A 24,890-nucleotide genomic window follows, 5' to 3' on the forward strand; every position below is an offset into this window, starting at 1 on the left:
TAATATATAGATTAGAGACTATTTGCGATAAATATTATTTTAATTACAAATCACTATGCCGCGCTTCTCTCCCCATCCATGTATAAAAATGTTCATATCTTTTCAAATACTGATTCAAAAATTGTTATAGACCCGTATTTTTCCAATTAGATAGTTTTCGTATTTGGATATGACTAATATTTAAGCTAATAAAATATCTATGTTTTCAAATAATAACGTTGATACCCTTAAATGGAATAATGGATGGAGCTAAAAAATATTTAATCATTTGTAAATCGTAAAATAAATCCTACTAAACAAAGCAAAAAAAAAACTTTATTATTCTAATGGAAATCTAGTTGGCAATGATAAATCAATCACTCTGTATGGTAATGACAGTTAAAGATTAAAATAGTGTATATGTATTGGTAACTAACAGACAGGTAGACGAGTGTAAGATTTCTAAACTTATATTAAAAAATCTATGTAAAAGTTAAAAATAGTTTAAAAAAAAAATAACAATCGAAACGACAATGCTTAATAACTAGATTAATTAAACGTTAACGTTAAATACATATCGGTTGATATCATAAGCAGAAAAATATTCTCTTAATCTAATTCAATTAATTAATTATTCAATGAAAATTAATAAATCTGTATTCAATTATTTTAAGTAACAATAAATGTATAGTAGAAAATTCTTCGTATAAAATGTTGTCAATTCAACTCAGCTCAACAGTTATAAAACGTTTACCCATTCTATCGACGTCGGAATTAAAGTAAGAATTAAAAAGTCTTGAATGGAATTTAGTAAAATACTTTACAACTGCAGTTTTATAATATAATAGTTGTCAGAGCATTAAAAAAAAAATGTAATAAGTAAAACTCAATTGGCGTTAAAAGTGTATAATCGAATTGTAATTCAAATACAATTAGCCGGAAGTATACAGAGAGTTAAAAAAAAAATTCTCTCGTTTGAAAAACGTACTTTTATTAATGTAAAAAAATCCGCTGAAAATAATTCTTGGAGAATTCAAACAGCAAAATCTGAAATGAATAATAACAAAAAAATATTACTTAACTAACACATGTTTTCCATTAAAACATATTCAAGAAACTGTGGTAAAAATTAGCATAACAATTATTTGAAAACATTTGATGCTCTTGAGCGTATCATAACACACTGATTAATAAGGCCAGTCAATGTTAACAGGATCGTTCTGTACACTTGAAACCAATCACAAACTGTTGATAAGTAATGCTAGTTTGATGAAACAAACGAATGACGACAATGTGATTAATACCATTGACCGTATGCTTTAGGTCAAACGTACCCAATTACACCGTACAGTATAATTGACAACACAGTTAACTAAACGCCACCTCTGTACAGGCAACATAAAATTGTTTAGCAAAATTATTAAAATAAATGCGTGAATTTTTACGAAATGATTGACAAAACTTATGATAATCATGATTAAACTTGTTACATAAAACATTCAGATAAAACATTGATATAAAGAAATATTAAGCAAAAAATGACAATAGCTTGTCCACACTGTTCAAGTAAGTCACGTGTCTTATTTTTTATGTTTATATTTCACTTAATTTGTTAATAAAACAATTTTCGATTAAATTAAAAAGAAGGTTATAAAAATAAACAATATTTATATTAGTTGAAATTATTAAATATTTGAATGCGAGCTTGTTATATATCGTTTTCAAATTATTAAACTGTAATGTTATTTACAATAACTAAATTAAAGTTAACTCGCTTTTTTTATTTTTAATAAAATATAAAGAAATAGATAAAACCATAATATATTACTCCTACTCTATTATAGACAACCTAAATTTATTAAGCATTAGTGTTTTTTTAGATTATGTTTTAAGATACTCGTCTTTGTTTAAAATGCACCAAATATAATTAAATGTGAAAAATTATTTATTACTTGTATCAAATTATTCAATTTCATTATAATTAACATAGTTAATATGCAAGGTTTACAAGATTCTTTATGCATTTTTATTTATATATATAAATATATTATAAAATCTATGAAGGAGAATGAAAAATTACTGGAAAATATAAAGTTATACTTTGTCATCACAAATATCACTTAAATTAAAAACTATCTTACCTAGCAAGTAAATTTAATTAAAGAACCGACTTTTTGTGTTTGAAAATCATGTTTGTATAAATGTTTCATTTGAATTAAATACTTAATGTACTTCTGAAACCACATTAAATAAGTTTTTAATTGTACGAAAAAACAATGCATAAAGGATACATTACACAAGTGCTTCAAATATAGAAGCATATTGTAATTTTTAATTGCATTTTACACCCATTTCTGTGCTCTAAATTAATATGTATCAAATCACAATTAATAAAGTTTGAGTAATAATCCCTAAGGTAAAATAAATGTAATTTAACATTATAATATGATATCGTACAACATCTCGTATTCAAACTGAGTCATAACTAAGTTTCAACCCAACTGATATAAGTGATAAAATAAAACGAATCAAAAGGAATTTTCCATTTATTAAAAAGTTGCTTTCAAGTTGATCATAGGACAATGTGATTCTTTTAATGCTAACTAATCAATTTCTCATAAAATAATAAGTTATTTCAACAATGTTTCTTGGGTTTCTTAGTTACTCATGTAAATCCATTTATCTGTTATTATATAATTTTTAGATTTATTCCAAATATATTATAGGAGTTTCAACTTAATTTTTTTAATACTAAAATTAATACTTTTAATGCTCAAATAGCTTATAAAATAAAAACGATCTAATTAAGAAAATGACTGGTTAATAATAACTTTTAGACGAATGATTTAGAAGATATTCACATTTTTTTACCTATTGGGGAGGGGAGTTGAGAAATGATTATAGTGAAAAATGTAGCATCTAAGCTTCACCTCCAGTTATTTTTTTAATGCTTATAATATCCAATGTAATGGTTCAAAAGTTATTATCGACCAGTCATTTGCTTACATAGTTTTCTATATTATAAGCTAGTTAAATATGTATGTTACTATTTAAATAAATTAAGATTACACATCTAAAAAATATAATAAATGAACATGAAAAATATTTTATAGCATATTAATGGAGATACATAAAAAACTAACATAATTCAAAAAAAATGTGTAACAAAAATTATTATTTTAAGGGACATTGAATTGTTAGCGTTGAAAGAATCGCACTGTACAGGGTGATTTTTTTATCATAACCCACTCAATTACTTACAGAATAATAATAATTTAAACATTTTTTTTTATTATTATCTTTAGTTACACATTATTCTTGAATTATTAACTATGTAATACTTTTTAAGTTCATCCCTTATGCCTGGTAAGGGTGTCAACTTTGTTTTTTTAAATGGTAACACATATTTTTAATTTAATAAAATGTTTGAGTTTTTAATTCAATAGTAAATGGCATTTGAATTTTTAATAAAACTTAATTTGTTTATTAGATATAAACATTTAAAGTTTCAAATTTTTGAGTTAATATATAGGTATAATACACAAGGGATTACAAATACAGGTAGCTAATTGGTTTTTTATGACATCGATATTAGCAGGTACACAGCATTGTTATTATCAATGATAGTAAGGTACATTGTTGTGAGTTTATAAATACACTAACTGACAATACAAAAAGTATATCTATTGATAGTCATAATTGATAATAAACAATCCGTGACTGTGATAGCAATATCATAAAAAACCAATTAGCTACCTGTATTTGTAATCCCTTGTGTATTATACCTATATATTAACTCAAAAATTTGAAACTTTAAATGTTTATATCTAATAAACAAATTAAGTTTTATTAAAAATTCAAATGCCATTTACTATTGAATTAAAAACTCAAACATTTTATTAAATTAAAAATATGAGTTACCATTTAAAAAAACAAAGTTGACACCCTTACCAGGCATAAGGGATGAACTTAAAAAGTATTACATAGTTAATAATTCAAGAATAATGTGTAACTAAAGATAATAATAAAAAAAAATGTTTAAATTATTATTATTCTGTAAGTAATTGAGTGGGTTATGATAAAAAAATCACCCTGTATATAATAAAAAAATCGTTTTCATTCCTTCAAAGCTAAACAACCTGAAATATAATTTTCGTTAAACATTAATACTTTTATATCTGAAACAGAATTTTTATAACAAATTGAGGGCCTAATAAAATTTAGTTTTGTATGACTATTATTATTGTTATTATTTATTTAAAAGGCCTTTATAATGTTGAATATTTTAAATGGAGGAGAGGAGTTTAAGTAAAAGCATAGTAGCTGAGTTAAGTAATCACCCCCTCAAAAAAAAAAAAAAAAATTATTACATCTATTATTATGTAAAAAACATTTTCAATAAAGGAAAATTAAATTTTAGGCTCCCAAGTTGGAATACAATCGTTTGTATAGTGATAACATTTGTAATTAGTTCGAACCCATTTACAATATACATATAAATGTGACTTAGAACTAACATTAAACTTGATTAAATCAGTACTTTGTAATAACTTCAGACATCTCTTTGAAATAAAACAATAGTTAAATTATAATAGTACGTGTAAATATGATTTAAAAGTAGTTAAACATAAATCTTGATTATACATAATATTAATTTAAAATAAAAATTATAGAAAAATATATATAGTCTAACTTATTATTATAATTGTATCTTATCTTTTGTGGCTGAGGAAACACAAAAATCAGAAGAATTATGATTTTTTAACTTTTAAGCTTTATTTGCTCATCTTAACAAAGAATTTCATTGATTCATTATTTTGTAAAATTATTCAACAACGTAATTGTATTTATACATTAATTTCTAAATAGTTCTTTTGATAGTTTTACTAGTTTACTTTAAAAATATGCATATTAAGGATTTGCAGAAGTATAAAAAAGGAAATTATAAGTTGAATAAACTAGAAACTATAAAGAAATATACAAAAAACAATCAATCATGTATTATAAATCTAGCTGAATTTAATGGAAATCGATTTCTTTTTTATTAATTTTTATAAATTATTCAGACAAAATAAAATTATAATAAACTATTTCACAATTATAAGAAAATTAACCATTAGAATTTTCCGAAACCTGTTTATCAGTACATAATAATAAGTAATGATTAATTATAACTTCAAAAATATATAACCAATTATCTACATAACTATTAAACTATAAACAAATAAATAATACAGTATACAATTATTTTTAAAACATCCTGAAGTTTAATTTTATAAACGTATTAAGGCTAATGGTTAAAGCTGCCGATGACTCTTTTTTAATAATAAAAAAAAATTATAAACATTTACATCATATTTAATTGAGTAAGTAATTGCATTTAAATAAAGTTGCTTTAGATAAATATACACAAATCGATTTATTAACACCAAAATTTAAATGAATTTATCATATGCAAATTCAATACCAATTACAAAAATATTTACTTTAATACCGAATATACAAGTATAATTTTTATTTACATATATTTGTAAGATTTAAATTGAATGACCTTCTTATAGTTTCATATAATATATAGAATGGAAAAACTCAGCGCAATGAAAATACGCAATCAAATTCTTACCAAATACTTACACTCTAAGGAATGTGTTCTAAGATATATGGGTCGTCTATATATTGAAGACGTTTTAATTTGTCACTATTTCACAAAAAATAATCCTATAAATATTATCCTTAATATTATAACACGATGACACTTCTCCATTCTAGAAGTGTGTTATGATATAATTTTATAACATATACAAAACACTTTTTTTTATCATATATCATTTACAACATAAAATTTCACTTATTATAAAATAGAGAACAAATAGTTAAAACATTGAAAATTATATATATAGGAAGAGAAAAGCAACTAAAGCATTTGCTTAGGACCCTGCGCTTTAGAAGGTGTCATATGTATAAACAAAAAACAAAAAAAAGGTTTCTCTTACTAAAGTTTTATGAAAAAGGTCTTGAAAAAACGTTTTTGTATCGAATCCACAGTATCTAATGCCAGCACTGCTACGCCTTAATAAAATATATTCAAAAATGTATGTTAAAAAAACATTTTTCTAAAATTTTAACAAAGTTTTTTACAAAAATGCTATAGATTAAAAAAAAAATTATTCTTACTAATATTTTTAGTGTTTAGATTCGCTAAATTAATAGAAATCTAATAAAATTATATCTTAAAAATTAATAAATATATGTAATTTAATGACGTATTATATTTTTGAGAAATAAAGCATTTATATAAACTAGAATAAAGAAAAATCCAATACAATTTTCTTTTATGTTTTACATATTCTATGAAATTAAAAACAAATAGTGAAAGCAAAGAATTGAATAAAAAGCCACGTTTTAATAACTACTACTTTTCCTAGTTATTCCACTTTTCTTGTAAATATTTTTAATGGGTCGATAACAATTTTACAATAATAATTTATTGGGTTACAAGCACTTGTTTTAAAGTTGTCATTAACTCATTAATAATTTTTGCAAGAAAAATCCAAAAAATTAGCGGTTTCAAAGTTTTTTTGAATAATATAATAAGAAAATGTATTTTATACGTAAAAAATAAAAATGTAAACAGATTTTTTTCAATTTAACACTCACAATTTGAACATATTTTCAAGATTATCGATATGTGTTGAAGAAAAAATTTAATTTATATATAGTCGTTATAGAAAAAAAAATAGATCACAAAAAATGAAGATACTAAAATTAATCAATTGTTAACTAAATTCAAATTGAAATTTTTATTTTCAATCAGTTAATAATATAACTAATTAGTTCTATGTAGAAATATCAAGGGATACAATTGGATATTTTGGTTAGGGTTTATTAAATTTTGATTCTATATAAAATTTCACTATTTTATTATTATCAATTGTTCAATTGGATCGCTACTATAACCGGTTTTTCATTTTAAGAAGAGAGCAATCACATTAACCCTTCAAATTACGCTTCTTTTATAAATGCCGATGGATGTTTAACAAGCTTTTGTCAAACATAAACCTATTTAACTTAAAAAAAAAAAAAATTTTCTATACCGTGTTATTATTTTCATATTTTTAAAGTCAAGAAAACATTAACAAAACTTAATTTTCGAGGTCAAGAATTACTATATCGTGGAAAATTCGAACTGCTGTTTTTTCAGAACGCATTTACTTCCATCGCCACCCCGTAAAATTACATAAGATTGTCTAACGGCCTATTAGTTTGGAGGGGACCAGTCTGCCTTGAGAATCAAGTGGCGATAGCGGCGAAGGAGTAAGCGACGATAACGGCGACGTCAATCGCGTTGTGATGCGTGCCCGGGTGACATGCAGCCGGCTAGACGTACATCGGTAATTTTAAAATTGAGCCGGTACATTATACGGTGTCTGACCACTCAGCCGGACGTTTGGTTCTTATTGTACAAGTGCGTGCATTTGATAACGGTTCACGTACACGAACCAGTCGTTCAGAGCGTGGATGTATTGGACGGTCTATTCGAGAGACAGGATCCTTCACAAACCAACGACTGTAACGACAGCTCAACCAACAGGAGACTGTCGTCGTCGTCCTCTGTCAATGACGCCGATTTGCCGGGACAACCAGAAAACGATCAACATCGGGGCATGGAAGAAGACGACGACGAGGACCAAAACGAAGACTACTACTCTAACTTTTTTGATATGTTCACCGGACGACCGTATCAGTGCACCGGCACCGTTATCAGAGGTACATGCCAAATAATATTTCTGTTGTTACTGACAGCGTGACAATCGATTCGCTATTGCCACCAAATTAGTAAAAAACGCGGAAGTCCAACATATATTTTCTTTGTTGTGTAGCAGCAGTTATTTAGTCAGTTGGTCTAGTTTTCTTTTTGTAAAAAAGAAAAGAGGTTACATAAACTAACGTTAGGTACGTTTTATCGTCATTTACAAATAGTACTAAAAATTCGGAAATTATAATAATTTGCAAAAGTTTACAACGAATCTTGCACAATGGATTCTCTGAGCAAATCACACTTTCGCCATAACAGAGCACTTAAAACTCGCTCGATAAGGTCGTTCGCCCAAAGTAGTAATGTTGTTTACATTTATTGCCTTCGTTCGTTTTCATTGTTGTGACATTTTCTTGACAGATTCCATTCTGTTTTTGACCTAATTCCTATTGTATATATTAAATTAAAATTTAACAAAAAAACTTGACAAATTCTCTTAATCTAATAGTAATACTCATTATTATTTTCAACCAAGTAAAAATTATACTCGAATGGAAGTTTTTGTACAACAGGAAAAATTAATAATGCATAAGTATTGAAATATTAAGATTTATTCGGAAGTAAAAACAAACGTACAATAAATATTTGTATTTATAAATTATTCAATGGTTGCAATTCGTTTTTAAAATTTAAGTTGAGGTGAATTTATCGGGTATTTTGTCCGGCTAATAAAAAATATTTATTCATTAAGTTTGAATTTGAATTTTCTGAAAATTTGCATTAATGTAAGTAACTGCTGTAGGAAATTTTTGTATAATATTTAAAACATTTAATTTGACTACAATTATAGTTCGTTTCTAATCTTTGCTACTATTAAAGTCATACGTCATTTTTGACATTTTTTTTTCTTGTATACGTTATTCTGGACACACCAATGTCTAAATCGGAATCTTCTTAAAAAAACCATATAATAAAACCTTCAGTCCCAATTTTCATTTTTTAGCCAACGTTTATTTATCAACGGCAAAAATCAATCTTAAATGTTCTTACTCGATGATAATAATTTGACTTGTTATTTATTACTGTAGTAAATTTTAACTATTCTTAACTTAAGATTGAGCGTATAAAATAAAAATGTTAATTAGGAAAAATCCTGGAAATGTATCTCAGAAATATTATTTGATTGCTTCGGTAAAATTTTTATCTCAAGTTGTTTAACTTTATTAAATATTATTATTTATACAATTAGTAGATATTGAGCTTTTATAAAAATTAATTATATGATTATTATTATATTTAAATTAAATTAATATAAATATAAGTAAGATACAAGCTAAGCTTGTAGTAGAGAGGATGGGAAAATGTCATAGACTAATGCAACCTAATCAAACACCAATACATATGCACTGAGTCACGACATCTTATTGTACTTATACTTAATATTTATAACGCAATGTTAAAATAATTAGATATATAAATACATTCTCAGCATAGCATCGAAGCTAATACATTAATACTTAATATAATGAGCAATTTTTTAAATTATTAGCCGTATATGAAGTAAATAAAATGAATTAACTAGAATTTACTTCAACCCGTACATTTTTTCGCGATATTTTAAGGTCTTTATAATATCCAATTTTTATTAAGGGAACATATTTTTACCGAACTGTATTTTTGAATACTAAAATTTCTCTGATCACCTTATTAACAACAATGTATTGTGTCAGGGAATTCGTTTTAATTATAATTAGGGCTTAAATAATAATAATAATAATAGTATAATTTTGACGTTAAAAATGAAAAGTATATAAAAAAAAGAAAAGCAAATATCAAAAAATGCAATACACCACAATTAAATATAAGAAACATTACAATATTATAACATTAAATAATTTTTAAATCATAATTTTTACAACGTTTTAATAATATTATTTTTATCATTAAACGTAATATAACGTTAGAAAAATATTATTGTTAAATTTTGAAATTTCATTAATTACCTAAAATTAAATGTTTTCAAAGCATGAGAATGTCTCGCGATTTACTTTGTCAAATATTTGTTTTTCAAAAACAATACGTCATAAGATTTTAAAAAACTTAAAATTGTGTTTGAATTCAATTTACATAAAAAGATATAAAATAATAACTGATATCATACGACTAATAAAAAATAAAATATCATCAGCTGAGAATGAAAGGTTTCAATGCAAAATCGATGATTTATAATTAGACCATTTTATAAATAAAATTATCATTATTAAAAATAAATTTAAAAAATATATATATGAAGACAAAATTTCATATGGAACTTTAAATTTTTTGTTTAAGATATTGTGCTATATAATGAATGTAATGACTTCAATTAGGGCTTTATAAGATGCGTAATTAACATTTTTAAATATTTATCAAAAAAATTTTTTTTCAAAAATAAAGTTGGATCCTACTAATTTTAAGGTGATGATATGTAAAAGTGGAATAACATTAAAATATCTGAAAACATTTAATACAAAAATAGAACAACGTTATAGTTATTGATACTACAATATTTTATTAAAATATTTAATTGATATTATTACTTTCCATAACGAAAAACAATAATTATTTTCTAATATAAACCCTAGTTATAAATAAATAGAATAGATGCTTAAAAGTGGTTTATTTTCCAAATGAAAAAAAATGCCAATTTTAGTTAATGTTAATAAGATAAATTTTATAATTACTACATTTTTAAACAAAAATTTAATTTAATTTGTAAATAATTAGTGGTAATAAAATTTTAATTAAGTTAAAATATTTTTACCATAAAAAATATTATTTTATGGTAGAACATAAATATTAATAGTTGATATCATAAGTATGGAGCTTATAAGAACTAACATAACATTAGGAGCTTTATAATAATAAAATAAAATAAATAATTTCCACTCTAAATTGATAAGTAGTATTGTCATGAATTAAATGAAAAGATATCTATAAGAATACTTCCTTAGAATTAAATGTAAATTATATTTACAATTAAGTGCGTTTAAGAAGAATCTTTAACAATTTTTTTTAGAATCAGTTCTATGTCACTAAATATAGTTAGAATTTTTTAATTTGAAATGCTCATTGATAATATTTTAAAAATGAGACATGTAAAATTACTATAATTTATTTTTTGTAGCGCGGCTTGGAATTTTATGTAATTCAAATAGAATCAGTATATGAATAATTTACAATTAGATTCATACTTAATGAAGTGATTTAACGTGAAATCGTTGGAAAATATTACATTTAAAAATAAGAAATTATAATTTTATAGACTCGTTTGATATTCTGTATTATTATTTAAAAAAAAAATTATTATTAATATGTTCAAGTTCGCTTTTAGATATAAACATAAACTTGATTTTTGAACATTAGACAAACGCTTTATAGAAAAATTCCGAAATAGCCAATTATATAAAAAAAAAAAAAATGTTAAATGAAAAAATAATAATGCATAATTTTACTAATATATATTTAAGTTTATAAAATCGTTGTGTTACGTTATAAATATTTAACGTACGGAAAAATTTAATTTATACATTTTTTTTATTACAATATCTGAAGAATAACCACAGTAAGTAAAATTTTATTTGAAATGTTAGGTCTCATTATTGTCTTGCACTCAAAATTGATTTTCATTGGCTATTCATTAACACTAATTTTTATTTTTGTTTTTTCATTATTATTATTATCAATTCTTCGATGTGTAATATTTTAATTAATAAAANTGTTTTTTCATTATTATTATTATCAATTCTTCGATGTGTAATATTTTAAATTAAATTAAATTAAACAACTTTTAATGATATTAGTAGGTGCTTTAAAGAATTGTTAAATAAAAAAACCTAGTATAGTAGTCACGGCCAAATTAAGACAAGTATACATGATATCTGACAATGATTGACATAGTTATCATGAAAAAAAGATTTGAAGCGAATTTTTCAAATTTCACAATTTGTGTATTTGTAATTTTACACTAATTGTAAGACCATTAAATTCGGCCAAGTGTAAGCTGAGAATTTTCATAGACAGGCGTAAAAAAACATATCAATGTAAAACTAATACCTTCTCAGTTTCACTCGAAATTAAAACAATTGAATGTTGAGGCAATGTTCCGATTTGTCATGTCGCAGAGGCGTTCATGGATAAGTCACGTGAGAGTTACCTAAGCTTAAAATATAGTTTTAAGTCTATTTATATCCAAATATCTAAATATTTAAACTAGTTCTGAAATTAACAGAAAGAGTATTTTACCCATTATTACTGTACTTGAGACAACTGGCGCAAATTAAATAAATTGATATTTAAATGTATATTAAGAAATTATTATTTTTTAAATCCCTACAAAAATTTTTAAACGTAAGATAGACTTAAATTAATTAATACTTAATTATAACGAACCCAGCAATGTACAATATCAAATACGGAAGTCATAAATAACATTTTCAAACAATAATTGTATAATTTATTAACAAAATTTTTTTTAATTGATTTTTTTAATCAATTATTCGAGAAAAAATTAAGATTTTTTAAAATTTTTTTACTTTTATAAAAAATGTACTTAAGCTAATGTCAAATTTCGTAAAAAATAATTAACTAAAATCATTACATAATTATGACCAAGTGACCATCGATAGCGAACAAATCACAATAGATTTCCAACTTAAGTAGTTTGACTTATGTGCAGGTCATGATTTTACAAGGTTTGGAATTAATTGGGTTTTTAGTTATGTAGTCACCTATTAAGAATTATCTAAGGATAATTGGAAGTTATTATTTTACATTTCAAATTCTTAAATAATTACCCATTTATGTAAGTGCCATTAACTTTTCATGAATCGTCAGAATTTCAATCACAGCAATTATAAAAAATTTAGTGATATCAGTTACCTTTTGAGGATACTTCTTAATTTTTAAAAACTGTACATCAGAAGTTTAAATAATATTTTTAATAAAATTATGCTTTTAAACAAGTAGCGAGTTAAACACATTGAAACCTATACAGAGTGTTCAGTAAGTAAAGAAACAGGTCAGTTATTTCAAACAATGAGAATATAGAAACCTGTTTCCTGTTAGTTTTAAAAATTTCCTTGGAATTTTATGGTACTAACCTCTGAGTACTCACCAAGTGCAAAAATGGTTACAAATTGTTGAGTTCTCTTTTTTTTTTTTAATATTCAAAATTCTATAAAACATATTTATTTACGAATACATTAATTGTAGATATCATGATAACAACAATTATGTAAAGGTATTTTGTTTTAGCTTTCTGTAAATTTTTATTATTATAGCTAAAAATCTTTAATTTGAAGCTTATATTACACTACATTCTGCATTGACGAAGAGAAGAATATAATAACAATAATAAATAAAAATAACACTAATAGTAATAACAACAAACAAAGAAAACAATTTAGAATTATAAATAAATGTGAATAATATTGTGCGATAGTAATCACACATAGTAAGGGTAGTTTTACTAAGCAGTGCATTAATTTGTATTGCATTAGCAAACTATGTAAGCTGTCACATACAGACATGAAACAATTATTTGTTCTCAAAACAATTATATCGCAATAACTTAGACACCCACGCTGAATTATTCAATGACGAATAAAATGGCTTATTATTCAGCTACGTTGTCGTCAAGCAGTTACCAAATTTTAACACCTAACCGTACCAACGTAGTAAATTATCAAAATCCTTTCACTGTTAATGTTTATCGACTAGACCAATATTAATTAAACCACGACACGTGTAAAAGCTTTGGACGGTCGCCAGGATACACGAAAAATATCCAAGGGCATATTTGGCAATGTAACTTTATAACTCAGTCGTATTGTTATCATTAGTGGCGTATTCGTAAAAAAGTTCATTTTGTGGGGTGATAAGCAACTATTGTTTTTGTTACTCGGCTTAACTTATTGACAAATGTTATATCATAGTAAATAGTCGAATCGATCAAGCTTTAATTCTCGTATGGTAAATTAATATTTAGTCATTTTTTTTCGAGACAAATATCTGTATAGAGTTCTTAAACTAAATATTTTAAATTTACATTGATTTTATGGGACATTTTAAACTGGTTTACTTATGTGTTTAAACAGGTTTTTTTTAATGGTTTCTTAACAACCCTAGTTTGTATACAGGGTGTTCAGTAAGTCAGGAAACGGGTATCTATTGTTCTCATTGTTTGTAACAATGAGAACAATAGATACCCGTTTCCTGATTTACTGAACACCCTGTATAAACGTAACCCCCGTATTTTTCTCAAAATACTACTGGTTATCATGTAGTTTGGAAATATTTGAACTCCATAAAAGAAACACATTTCTGAAACTGTTTTATAAAAAAAGATAAAGCAAACAAGAAGTTTGTTTACATTTATCTTATGTACTTTAATTCGAAAACAAAAATTGTCCTTTCATATTTATTAAAATAGTAACATACGTAATTAGCTTAATTAATAGATGATAGTGATCTAATTAAGATGTTATTGACTAGTCAATAACAATTTTTTGACCAGTTTTTCGAAAGTTATTGACATTTTTATGTATAATCTAGATAAGGAGGGAGTATGTTCGAGAAATGACTTTTGATAAAAATAACAACACCAGTGTCTCACCTCCAGCCAACACTCTAAAATGTTAATAATTCTCGAAATACTGATCCAAAATTGTTAAAGATCAGTAATTTTATTAATTGAACCATTATCAATCAAACAAGCTAGTTAATTATGTATAATGTCTATTGAAAATATAAAATTATCATCCTTACGATAGATCAGAAATAAAGATAAAAAAATACTTTATAAATTTAGAAAAACATTTATCAAAAAAAACAAATAATCCCAATATTATTTTTGTTTTTCGATTAGTTATGTGATTCATGATAAATACATCACTCTGTAGTTCTGTGTTTTTAGTTCTAATTTAATTTTATGTTTAAAGACTTAAGTTTATAAACATTGTCAAACATTTTTTTGATGTGATTATTTGTATTTTAAAAATCCTCCTACTTTAGATTATTAATCATATATTAATAAAAAAATGTCTACAGAAAAATAATTAAATCATGGTATAACATACTATGAAACAATTTTATATTTGTGGCATATTGTTACATAATAATAATGGATCATTTATGGCTACTTATATCACATATTCCTTAAAATTAGAAGTATATTTAAAATATTAATTTAAAAGGAAAAACTACTTTATAAAAAAAATCGCCTATCATACATCAGGGATTTTTACCATCATCAGCACCAAACACGTACTGAAAACTAAAGTACAAAAACTACTCCCTTATATACCCATAGTAACGTTATCATTTAGTGACGTTATCAACTAGTCAATTGTCAAATTGTTTCATGTTACATAAATTTCATAATTTGCAATGGCCTAAGATCCCAATTAATAAATTATTTTTATTTTTAAATGTTTCTATTTTCTTCCTCATATTAAGTACTTTATAATTATTTATGTTTTAATTAGGTTAATAGTATTAATTATAAAGTCATTACNTTTATGTTTTAATTAGGTTAATAGTATTAATTATAAAGTCATTACGGATATATAAAGGAATATATTTCGGTCGGGGTATCAGTATGTGTATGAGGGGGATAATGGTAATATTGTTTCTGAAATATGTGAACTCGATTTTTTTTATAATTTTTGTGGCTTTTCAAGTAAAATATTTTTTAGTTTTAAATTAATATTATAAACATGTATAATTTTAAATAAGAAATATTGTTGTACTAAAAATCTCGTATTTTTAAAAAAAAAAACAGATTATGGTATTAGCCATAATAATTGTGATAACTCGAGACAATTACTCAAAGTTAAATTCTATGATTTTACTTAAAAAAATTATTTCGTTTAATAGATTTTGTCAATGAGTAGTAAAAATGTCTTAATTGAGTAATTTCGAAATAATTAATTTTTAAAAAGACACTATTATTTTAAATGAATACATAGTACAATTTTATGCAATATTTTATTGCAGTGAATTAAGCCCATTAAGTTTAAGTTTTTATTTTGATTATACATTTTTTAATGATAATTTTAATCAATGTAGACTCGTATATAAATTGTTTATTTTCTATTGGTTTTGAACCATAAAATTATCAAAATAAAATATAATGTACATAACTCCAAATACTCCGTAATTATTTCTTATTTTTAAAATATTTAATGCTTTCTACAATCTAATATTTTTATTCCGATATTTAATAATAGCAAATAAATTTGACCACCTTTGCACAAGTATACTGTTGTACAGATTTAAGGGGCTTGATATTTAAATTGTACTTATCTCGAGAACTGCTAAATTGAAATCAAAGAATTATTAAATCAATTTGAATAACTATCATTCAATATTAAAATTTAAATGGACTATTATAAATAAAAATACTTAAAATATATTTAATTCAGTAGAGCTCAAAGTTATTTTTAATCTGTTTTCATAATAGCCGTTAATTATATTCATTTTTGTCCTTAATATAATTATGTAAGATAAATAAATGACATAAACACTTAAAAGATAAGTAATAATCGTTATTCATGTTATTTACACGACTGACCTACTACTTTCTCACGTTTAGAATTTAATGCATTAACACATTCATCAATAATGAATGATTCATTTATATATATACTTTTGTGCACGTTTTTATGAAGATACAACATAAAAAATATCATCAAATTAACTATTTAGCTTTTATAAAAATTTTAAAAAGCATTTTCGTTAAACACATGATATAATCTAATTTTCGATAACTAAAAAATACATTTCAACAATAATAGTAATTTCAAAATATTTACAAAAATTGAGTTGAAAAAATGTTTTCATATGCGTGGATGTTCTTTTTTAAAACCTTTCCTGTAAATACGTTTCTTTCGTCGAAATTGTATTAAGCTCCTGAAACCTGTACTATAATAGAATTTTGCAATGATGGTCAAATTAATTTTCTATGAAGAAGATGAAAAACTTTTTTGATAAAAATCATCATAGGAGCTGTGACCCCAAACAAAAATCATACCAAAAAATTATCATGGTATTAAAATTACAATAGGATTAGTACTTAAAAAAGTTATAGCAGTTTTTAAATACAGAAAAAAATATGAAAAATGCCATTTTTTACAATATTGTAATTATGAGACATTATTCTACATTTTTTAATTAGAGGAGGTTTTTTCAATTTTCAGTGACAGTAGGTTAACTAGATTAAAATCTAGTCTTTTTGCGTACTAATTATTGAAATCGACTGAGTATGAGCTTATAATTTTCAGACAGACATTAAAAATATATTTCATAGTAAAACTAATACCTTCTTATCTTTACAGCGAAATTAAAAAAAAGTGATCTAGCAATAGAAAAGTTTAAAATTTTTCATTAAATATTAGAAGATAAAAATAGATAGCAAAATTTAGTATAAATAATACGTAATATTTTAAGGAATTTTATTTTATTCTAAATATTATTATGTTTTTTAAAATTTAATAACCCCTACACTTTCTTATAAACTTATTCATATTTACATAACACTAATTCGAATATTGAGTGGATTTCGAACACATTAAATTAAATTATATTTTTAATATTTGAAATATTATTTTCATTTAAAATAATTTAGTGAAATAAGTGTATACTGTAACATTTAATAACTGTTTTTAACACATAAATAGCCTTTTTTAAAAATATTTTGAGACTTCTGTTTCTAAATTAGAAATAGAGGCTTAATTTGTGGTATTCGTCGACATTAATTAATCTAGTGGAAGGGTTATAGGCAAAATCAATGGAAAGACAAATCCTCCAATGCACTCGCCAAGGTCCCGTGCTTAAAAAGGCTTCATTATCGTAAATGAGAAAGTGTTTTTATTAAAAAAATAAAAAGTATCCCTAAACGTTTATGCATTAAGCCCAGCGTTGTCTAGTTCTCGAACTGATTATAGGAGTCATTCCTCCCAAAATATGAGCGATATCATAATTTATTTAATATAATTGTAAACTTTTTTTAGTACATTTAAAAACTGTGAAGGTTTCTGGATAAGCTAATTAAAAATCTCAAAAAATAAAAAGTAAATCGTAGAATTATATATTTGAAGAGCAAATTATCAACCCATAAGTGCATACTTGGGAAAACCTAAGTCACCTCTATAATACATAAAGTCTTCTATTTTTTGATAAATTTAGAAAAAATTCCAGAATTTTAATTTAATAATTTTTCTTAACAATAATTAAAATGTATGTGATTATCAACTATTATATTATAAAAAAAAAATAAATAAATAAAATCTTAAGTTAAATTTTTGTAGCAACACACTGATTCGTCACAAAATTTAATAAAAATAAATGTACCAGTATTTTATTATTAGGTCATCAAACTTTAGAGGCCAACGCGGTGTAGTAAGAAATATTTTGTAATTATTATTGCAATGGCCTTGGCTTAGTTTTTTATTGAATAAATTGGGAGTACTTTTTTATAAATAAAAGAGGTTCTTCAATTTTTATTGTTAAAAAATTCACAGACCATCCCTTATATCAACTTACTTTTTTTCCATTATTTTTACTGATGTAGTTTGATAAGATTTTTAGGTCGAGTTAGTTATAATATTCAGATAATGCGCGATTGAAATTCAAAAGGTAAGAGCAAATACATGACGTAGATGGTACACCAGTTTGTGACGTCATGTATATTTGTTCAAAGTTGCCTTCTCTAAAATACATTTAGTTTATCGGTAATGTACATTTCACAAAATTGACATTTTAGATTAATTTTTATAATTTTTTTAATAAGGGTTTAGATTTTTATTTAGATATTCAAATGTTCCCTTGTTGTATATTCGATGATGCGCAATTCAATAAAAAATGTTGGAAACATTTGAAAATACCTATTGACTGCTTTTTGATGATACTAGTTAGTAATAAGAAGTGGGACTAGTAACACTAATTACTAATCTTTGAGCTTATGTCTGATAGGACTCTAGGCCGTCTTAGTATAATGAGTTATAATTGCAAAACTTTGTTATTATTTAATTAATTTTTTTTTTTTTAATAATAAAATGCCATCATTTAAATTATTAAACAACCTATTCAAAACAGGGTTTCCTTGTCAAGTGTTCAGAAGTGTTGAGTTTGACTAAAAATAATTTCGTTTTTTCCTATTTTAAATATAATAATCCATTCGTAATCATAATGTCGAATTTTTATAATAAAGTTAGCCAGGCCTGTAATAAACCTGTAAATAAACGAACTACATTACAGGAAATAACACAAGCTAATCAATGGATTAATGGTGAGAATAATTGAAGGCATTTATGCAAAAACTAAATGTATTAATTATTTTTGAAAATATTCTTTTTTTACATAAAAACTTTTATACTTAAGTGCAAAAAACATACGTATCCCATAATTTGACACAAAGTTGTAATAAAAGTTATTTCATCTTTTTTTGCATGTTTTAATGTAAAATAAATTTGTATAGTTATGCCTCTTGAATGTTTAAAGAAAATTAAATGTATCTAATTAGTAAATTTATGCCTTCTATTATTATGAAGAATGAGTTTTTAATTATGAAACAAAACAGAATAAATTTTGCTATTCTTAACAAATAAACTTGCTATTTTATTGCTAAATAAGTTTTAATTAATAAAGTTTATTACTTTGTGTTTTAGATACCCTTAGTGCAAATACATATGGAATGATACAATCGAGTTCAAATGTTTCACAAAGAGAAAATTCTACTTTCTTACCTGTGACTCAGCCAGCTAGCGCACCAGTGTCTCCAGTTGGATCTCCTGTTACTACCCAGCTACTAACAGCTGCTGTTTCTAATTTAACATTAGATCCAAATTGGCAAGCTATAAAGTCCACTGTTCGTGAACGTAATGCTGCTATGTTCAATAATGATCTAATGGCTGATATATATTTTATAGTTGGAACTCCAGGTTAGTCTTATATTTAATATGTTATGGATTATTAAGCTAAAGAAATTTCTTTAAATATTTTTCAAGGTAATATACAGAGAATACCATCACATAAGTATATTCTAGCAACTGGGAGTTCAGTTTTTTATGCTATGTTCTATGGTGGACTAGCAGATACTAAAGAAGAGATTGATGTTCCTGATGTAGAACCTACTGCTTTTTTAACGCTTTTAAGGTTAATTTAACATTTATACTTATTCATATGAAAGTTTGTAAATTATTCAATTTACCTCTTATATATATAAATATTTATATATATATATACTTTTCAGGTATTTGTACTGTGATGAAATTCAACTTGAAGCAGATACAGTTTTAGCCACGTTGTATGTTGCAAAAAAATATATAGTACCTCATTTAGCTAGGGCCTGTGTAAATTATCTAGAAACTAGTTTGACAGCAAAAAACTCATGTCTGCTTCTCAGCCAGTCAAGGCTTTTCGAGGAGCCTGAACTAATGCAAAGATGTTGGGAAGTAATTGATGCTCAAGTAAATTATTAAATGTTTCAGTTTTCATAATATGCTTAGTCAGTGGTTAAAAAATACTTTTTTTTGTAGCACCCTAATACTTATAAGTGTGCATACAGGTTATATTAACAGTATTTAGGCAATATTGTAAATTTTTAAGGAACGTAATAAAATATATGAATACATTTTATTATCAGATCTAGATCTTGTAGAGGTATAGAAGAGGCAATTTTAACTGTTTTAGTCCCAGTTAGCAATATATATAAAAGTTCTAACTATTTTTGTTCATTACATTTAAATTGCCAATTTATAATTAAGTTTCGGCATTGTTTATTATAATAAATTTGTTTTGTAGTGATAATATAATATAACCATCCAACTAACCAAAATATTATGTGTAATACACATAAACAATTGGTAATTTACCATATATAGTCAATCATAAATTTAAAAATTAATTTTTAACTTCATAAAGTTATCTTAAATTTTTAAAACATTAAATATTGTTTATATATTTAAATTGAGTTAAGTTTATGGAGGAGACTTAAAATTTAATTTCTTGAATCTTGAAAAATGTTTAGTATTTTATTTATTGTGATATAAAATCTTATTAAGATATTGAAAGATATTAAAGTATTGCTATAGCCCCTACCAAAAAAAATTGTATCTTATATTCCGATCTTCAATTTGAAGGGCTTATCCTTTCTTGAAAATCCTTAAGTTATTCTCGAGTAAGGGTAATGTTTAAGTATTAGGCTTATATTTTTTCTAAATACTACGAGAAAAATAAGTCTATACACTCTTATGCTACTATTACACTATATAAAAAATATATATAGATAAACTACATATTTTCTACTTTGAAGTAATGCGGTTATACTTATCATTCTTTTCATTTATCTAGAATTTTTTTTTTTTTTTTGTGGTTGCTTTTAACTAAAAAATTAGGAGAAAAAAAGAAATTACAATTAAAATATATACTTTTATATGCAATCATAACAATAATTATAATATTTAAAATTATTTAGGCCATCTCATTGTAATGAATATATATATATATATATTTACAACATAATTATATTCTCTTGTCAAAAATTTTAAAATGATTAGTTAAATTATAAAAAAAAAAATATGATTAAACAGCTTCTAGTTTGACCATAATTAATATACCTTGTTCAATACTTAGTAAGGGCGAATAACAAGCTCAATAGTTATATGAAAATAAATGTTAAAAAATAATTGAAATTAAAACTTATACTTAATATAAATACAACTAAATTTATTTCTACAGGCAGAAATAGCATTATATTCAGAGGGTTTTGTTGATATTGATGTTGATACATTACAAAGTGTACTTGGTCGTGAAACAATTAACTGTAAGGAAACTGTTCTATGGGAAGCAACTATGAACTGGGCCTCAGCAGAGTGTAATAGACGTGAAATTGAGCCAACGCCAACAAATAAAAGACAAGTATTAGATTCTGCACTGTATTTACTCAGGTTACCAGCAATGTCATTGGAAGAATTTGCTAATGGACCTGCTCAGATAGGATTACTCACCTTAGAAGAGACTGTTGATTTATTTCTTTATTTTACAGCAACGAATAAACCACAATTAACCTACCCAACTAAACCTCGAATAGGACTTAAACCACAAACTTGCCATCGATTTCAGTCATGTGCTTATCGTAGTAATCAATGGCGATACCGTGGTCGCTGTGATAGTATTCAATTTAGTGTTGATCGGCGTGTATTCATTGTAGGTTTTGGCTTATATGGCTCATCAACTGGAGCAGCTGATTACAATGTTAAAATAGAGCTTAAACGATTAGGCAGAATACTCGCTGAAAATAATACTAAATTTTTTTCTGATGGATCTAGTAATACTTTTCATGTACATTTTAATCATCCTGTTCAGGTAGACCCGGAATTATTTTATACTGCATCGGCTATACTAGATGGTGCAGAATTAAGTTATTTTGGGCAAGAAGGACTGAGTGAAATAAATGCAGGATGTGTCACTTTTCAATTTCAATGTTCCTCTGAAAGTACCAATGGAACTGGAGTACAAGGAGGGCAAATTCCTGAACTTATATTTTATGGCCCTGCGGCTAGTGATGACCATTGAAATCTATTGTGTTTAAAATTGTTAACTCAAATCACATTCACAATGTATTTTACTCAAGTCTTAGATTTTTTTTTTTAATTATATTTTCATAACCATAAATATTTATTATTTTAATACTTCTTATTTACATATCTATTTCTCAGAATATATCTTGAAGCCTTCCTAAAAATGTTTGACGTATTTAATTTATTAAATTAGATTCATTATTACTGTAAATGTTTTATAATAATAATGATGTTTGACTAGTATTTTGAATTTTGTAACTATTGTTTTGTGTTTAAATTACTTAAATTAAAGTAAAACTGAGTATCTCATACTAACTATGTAAATAATTAAAAAATAGTTAAAGAGTAAACAATTGAACATTAACCTGCAATTTAGTTAAAAAGTTTTACTGATTATTCTATAGTCAATATTTTCTTGTGTATTTGTATCTATACCCAACTTTTACTACATTATAAATCTTAATTATGCTCAATGTATATTAATATGTAAATATAAAATATATATATGCTTATATTTTTAGAAATATAAATTAGTATAATTTATATTGTAGTTATTCTCATTTATTTTTATGAAAATAGTAATATATTGTGCAATTATCCTATTTATCATGAAACTATAATAATAAATTGGTTTATATTATTTTAGGTTACAAAATAATTTTAACTATATTCTGAACTTTCGTTATTGCCTACAATATAATTTTAAAAATCATACTATATTTTTCTTTATTAAATTTTTTAAATAATTTTTGCTTGACAAAATTAGTTTTAAAACTATTTCTAAAATTATCTAATTTTACTATAAGTTAATTTCACATTAATAAAAATATATACTTATTTTTAATATGTAATTTACCTATTGTAAAGTAAATTTAATATTGAGTAATAATTATTTATTTTATAATATTTTAAATATGTAGCGTTTGTTTTAGGTAAATTATTCATTTATTTTGTTGGTAGACTGTGATAGGGGACATTACATCATATTTTATATTTTTAAATATATAAAATTGTTTGTATACTTATAATTTTTTTAATAATAAAATACAACACCTATCATCCTAAAATTTATACATTATCTTATTCACTAGATAATATGAGTATGACATAAAAAATAATTACCCCCAGTAATTAAATTTAGGGCATAGAACAATTAATGTTATTATAAAGTTAGCTCTAGTTAATATTTTATGTTTGTGTATTATGGGTAAAAAGATACCTTTTTGTGTTTTATTAAGAAACATAAACGTGTATTACATATATTTTAAAATAGAATGTAACATGACAACTTATATAACTTTTGATTACCCGATGATAACGGGTGAAATGTGTAACACTACTCCCCATAAATAAAAAAAATTTAACAATATTTAAGACAAATCTATAAATATAACACATATCAATTATAAATTGAGTTTTAATAGTCAAATTATTCATGAAATTTATTAGGTTTTAGCTTTGATGAAAATCTGAGAAGGTATTAATTTTACCATGATGTGTTTATTTTTTTTTTTTTTTGTGTTAGTCAAATAATAATAAATTGCCTGTGGTATTGATTTTTTGCAATTTTTCTTTAATTCTTTTTATTTAGTTTTTGATTTAGAATTTTGCTTTTGAAAAATCCACCTAATTCTTAAAATTAAACACTATCTATAGATTTGCATCGAAGCGTTTCTTATAGTGATTTTAATCACTGTCAGATATCATCTATACTTGTCCCATCTATGCCTCGTCCACACTGTGCCTCGACCTCACTGTGCTACCGTTTTTTAATAACTCTATTAGATTTTCTTCCTTTGGTTTCTTCATTCAAAGTAGAATCTGTCATAACTCTTAAAATTACTACTTGCTGATTCTTTTTCTTGGGTGTCAGTGAGGTATTCTATTTCTTACTCTAGAGTGTCAGTGGTATGTTCCTTTTCTACATCTGATGTGATAGTGATGTCTTCCTTCTCCATATTTGAGACAACATTGTTTTCTTCCTTTATTTGTGGTGTGACAAAGGCGTCTTCTCTAAGAACTTGTTGTTTTAAATGATCAGCATGAACACGTTGAATATCATCGGTATTAACTTTATAAGATAGTCCTCTTCTGGACAAAACAGTAGTTGGATTTATGTGCATCATGGTAAGATTTCATCTTGAATGCATTCTTGTCCATAATAACACTTAAATCATTGTTCAATAAATCTAAAGATGTATTCAAACGTCTTCCAATGAATAGTTCAGCTGGACTGTAACCTGTTGCTAAATGTGATGTGCTATATGTAAATAATACAACATTTAAATGATGAATATAATCTATGTACCAGTCTTTAGATTGAGTAAACCTGATTTTAAATTTATGTATCACTCTTACAACTTTTCCATTGCTTCTACTGTTATATGGAGTTGTTAATATAAACTAAATATTATTGGATATACAAAATTCTTTAAATAATTTAGAGGTAAATTGAGTTCAATTGTCTGAAATTATAAATATAAAAAGACCAAATTGAGATATGATAGAAAGTAAGCTTTTAATAACTGATGAAG

At 24.6% G+C, this 24,890-nt stretch overlaps 1 protein-coding gene across 4 annotated transcripts; it reads left to right on the top strand.

Moving 5' to 3' along the window:
• The first annotated feature begins 1,342 nt into the window (after window positions 1-1,342).
• On the top strand, window positions 1,343-23,375 carry LOC126907088 (BTB/POZ domain-containing protein 3). Of its 4 annotated transcripts, none has more exons than XM_050688124.1 (5): window positions 1,343-1,545; window positions 19,444-19,716; window positions 19,783-19,930; window positions 20,028-20,244; window positions 21,515-23,375. In XM_050688124.1, the coding sequence occupies exons 1-5, from the start codon at window positions 1,518-1,520 to the stop codon at window positions 22,349-22,351; spliced, it is 1,503 nt and encodes a 500-aa protein (XP_050544081.1). In that variant the 5' UTR covers window positions 1,343-1,517; the 3' UTR covers window positions 22,352-23,375. The 4 variants fall into 4 exon arrangements, with proteins under 4 accessions (XP_050544081.1, XP_050544079.1, XP_050544082.1 ...); XM_050688122.1 differs by lacking the exon at window positions 1,343-1,545 and adding an exon at window positions 7,308-7,746; XM_050688125.1 differs by lacking the exon at window positions 1,343-1,545 and adding an exon at window positions 7,819-7,932.
• The last annotated feature ends 1,515 nt before the right edge of the window (window positions 23,376-24,890 follow it).

This window comes from Daktulosphaira vitifoliae, unplaced genomic scaffold (genome assembly GCF_025091365.1).
Source record: "Daktulosphaira vitifoliae isolate Bord-2020 unplaced genomic scaffold, ASM2509136v1 Scaffold_5, whole genome shotgun sequence".
NCBI lineage: Eukaryota > Metazoa > Arthropoda > Insecta > Hemiptera > Phylloxeridae > Daktulosphaira > Daktulosphaira vitifoliae.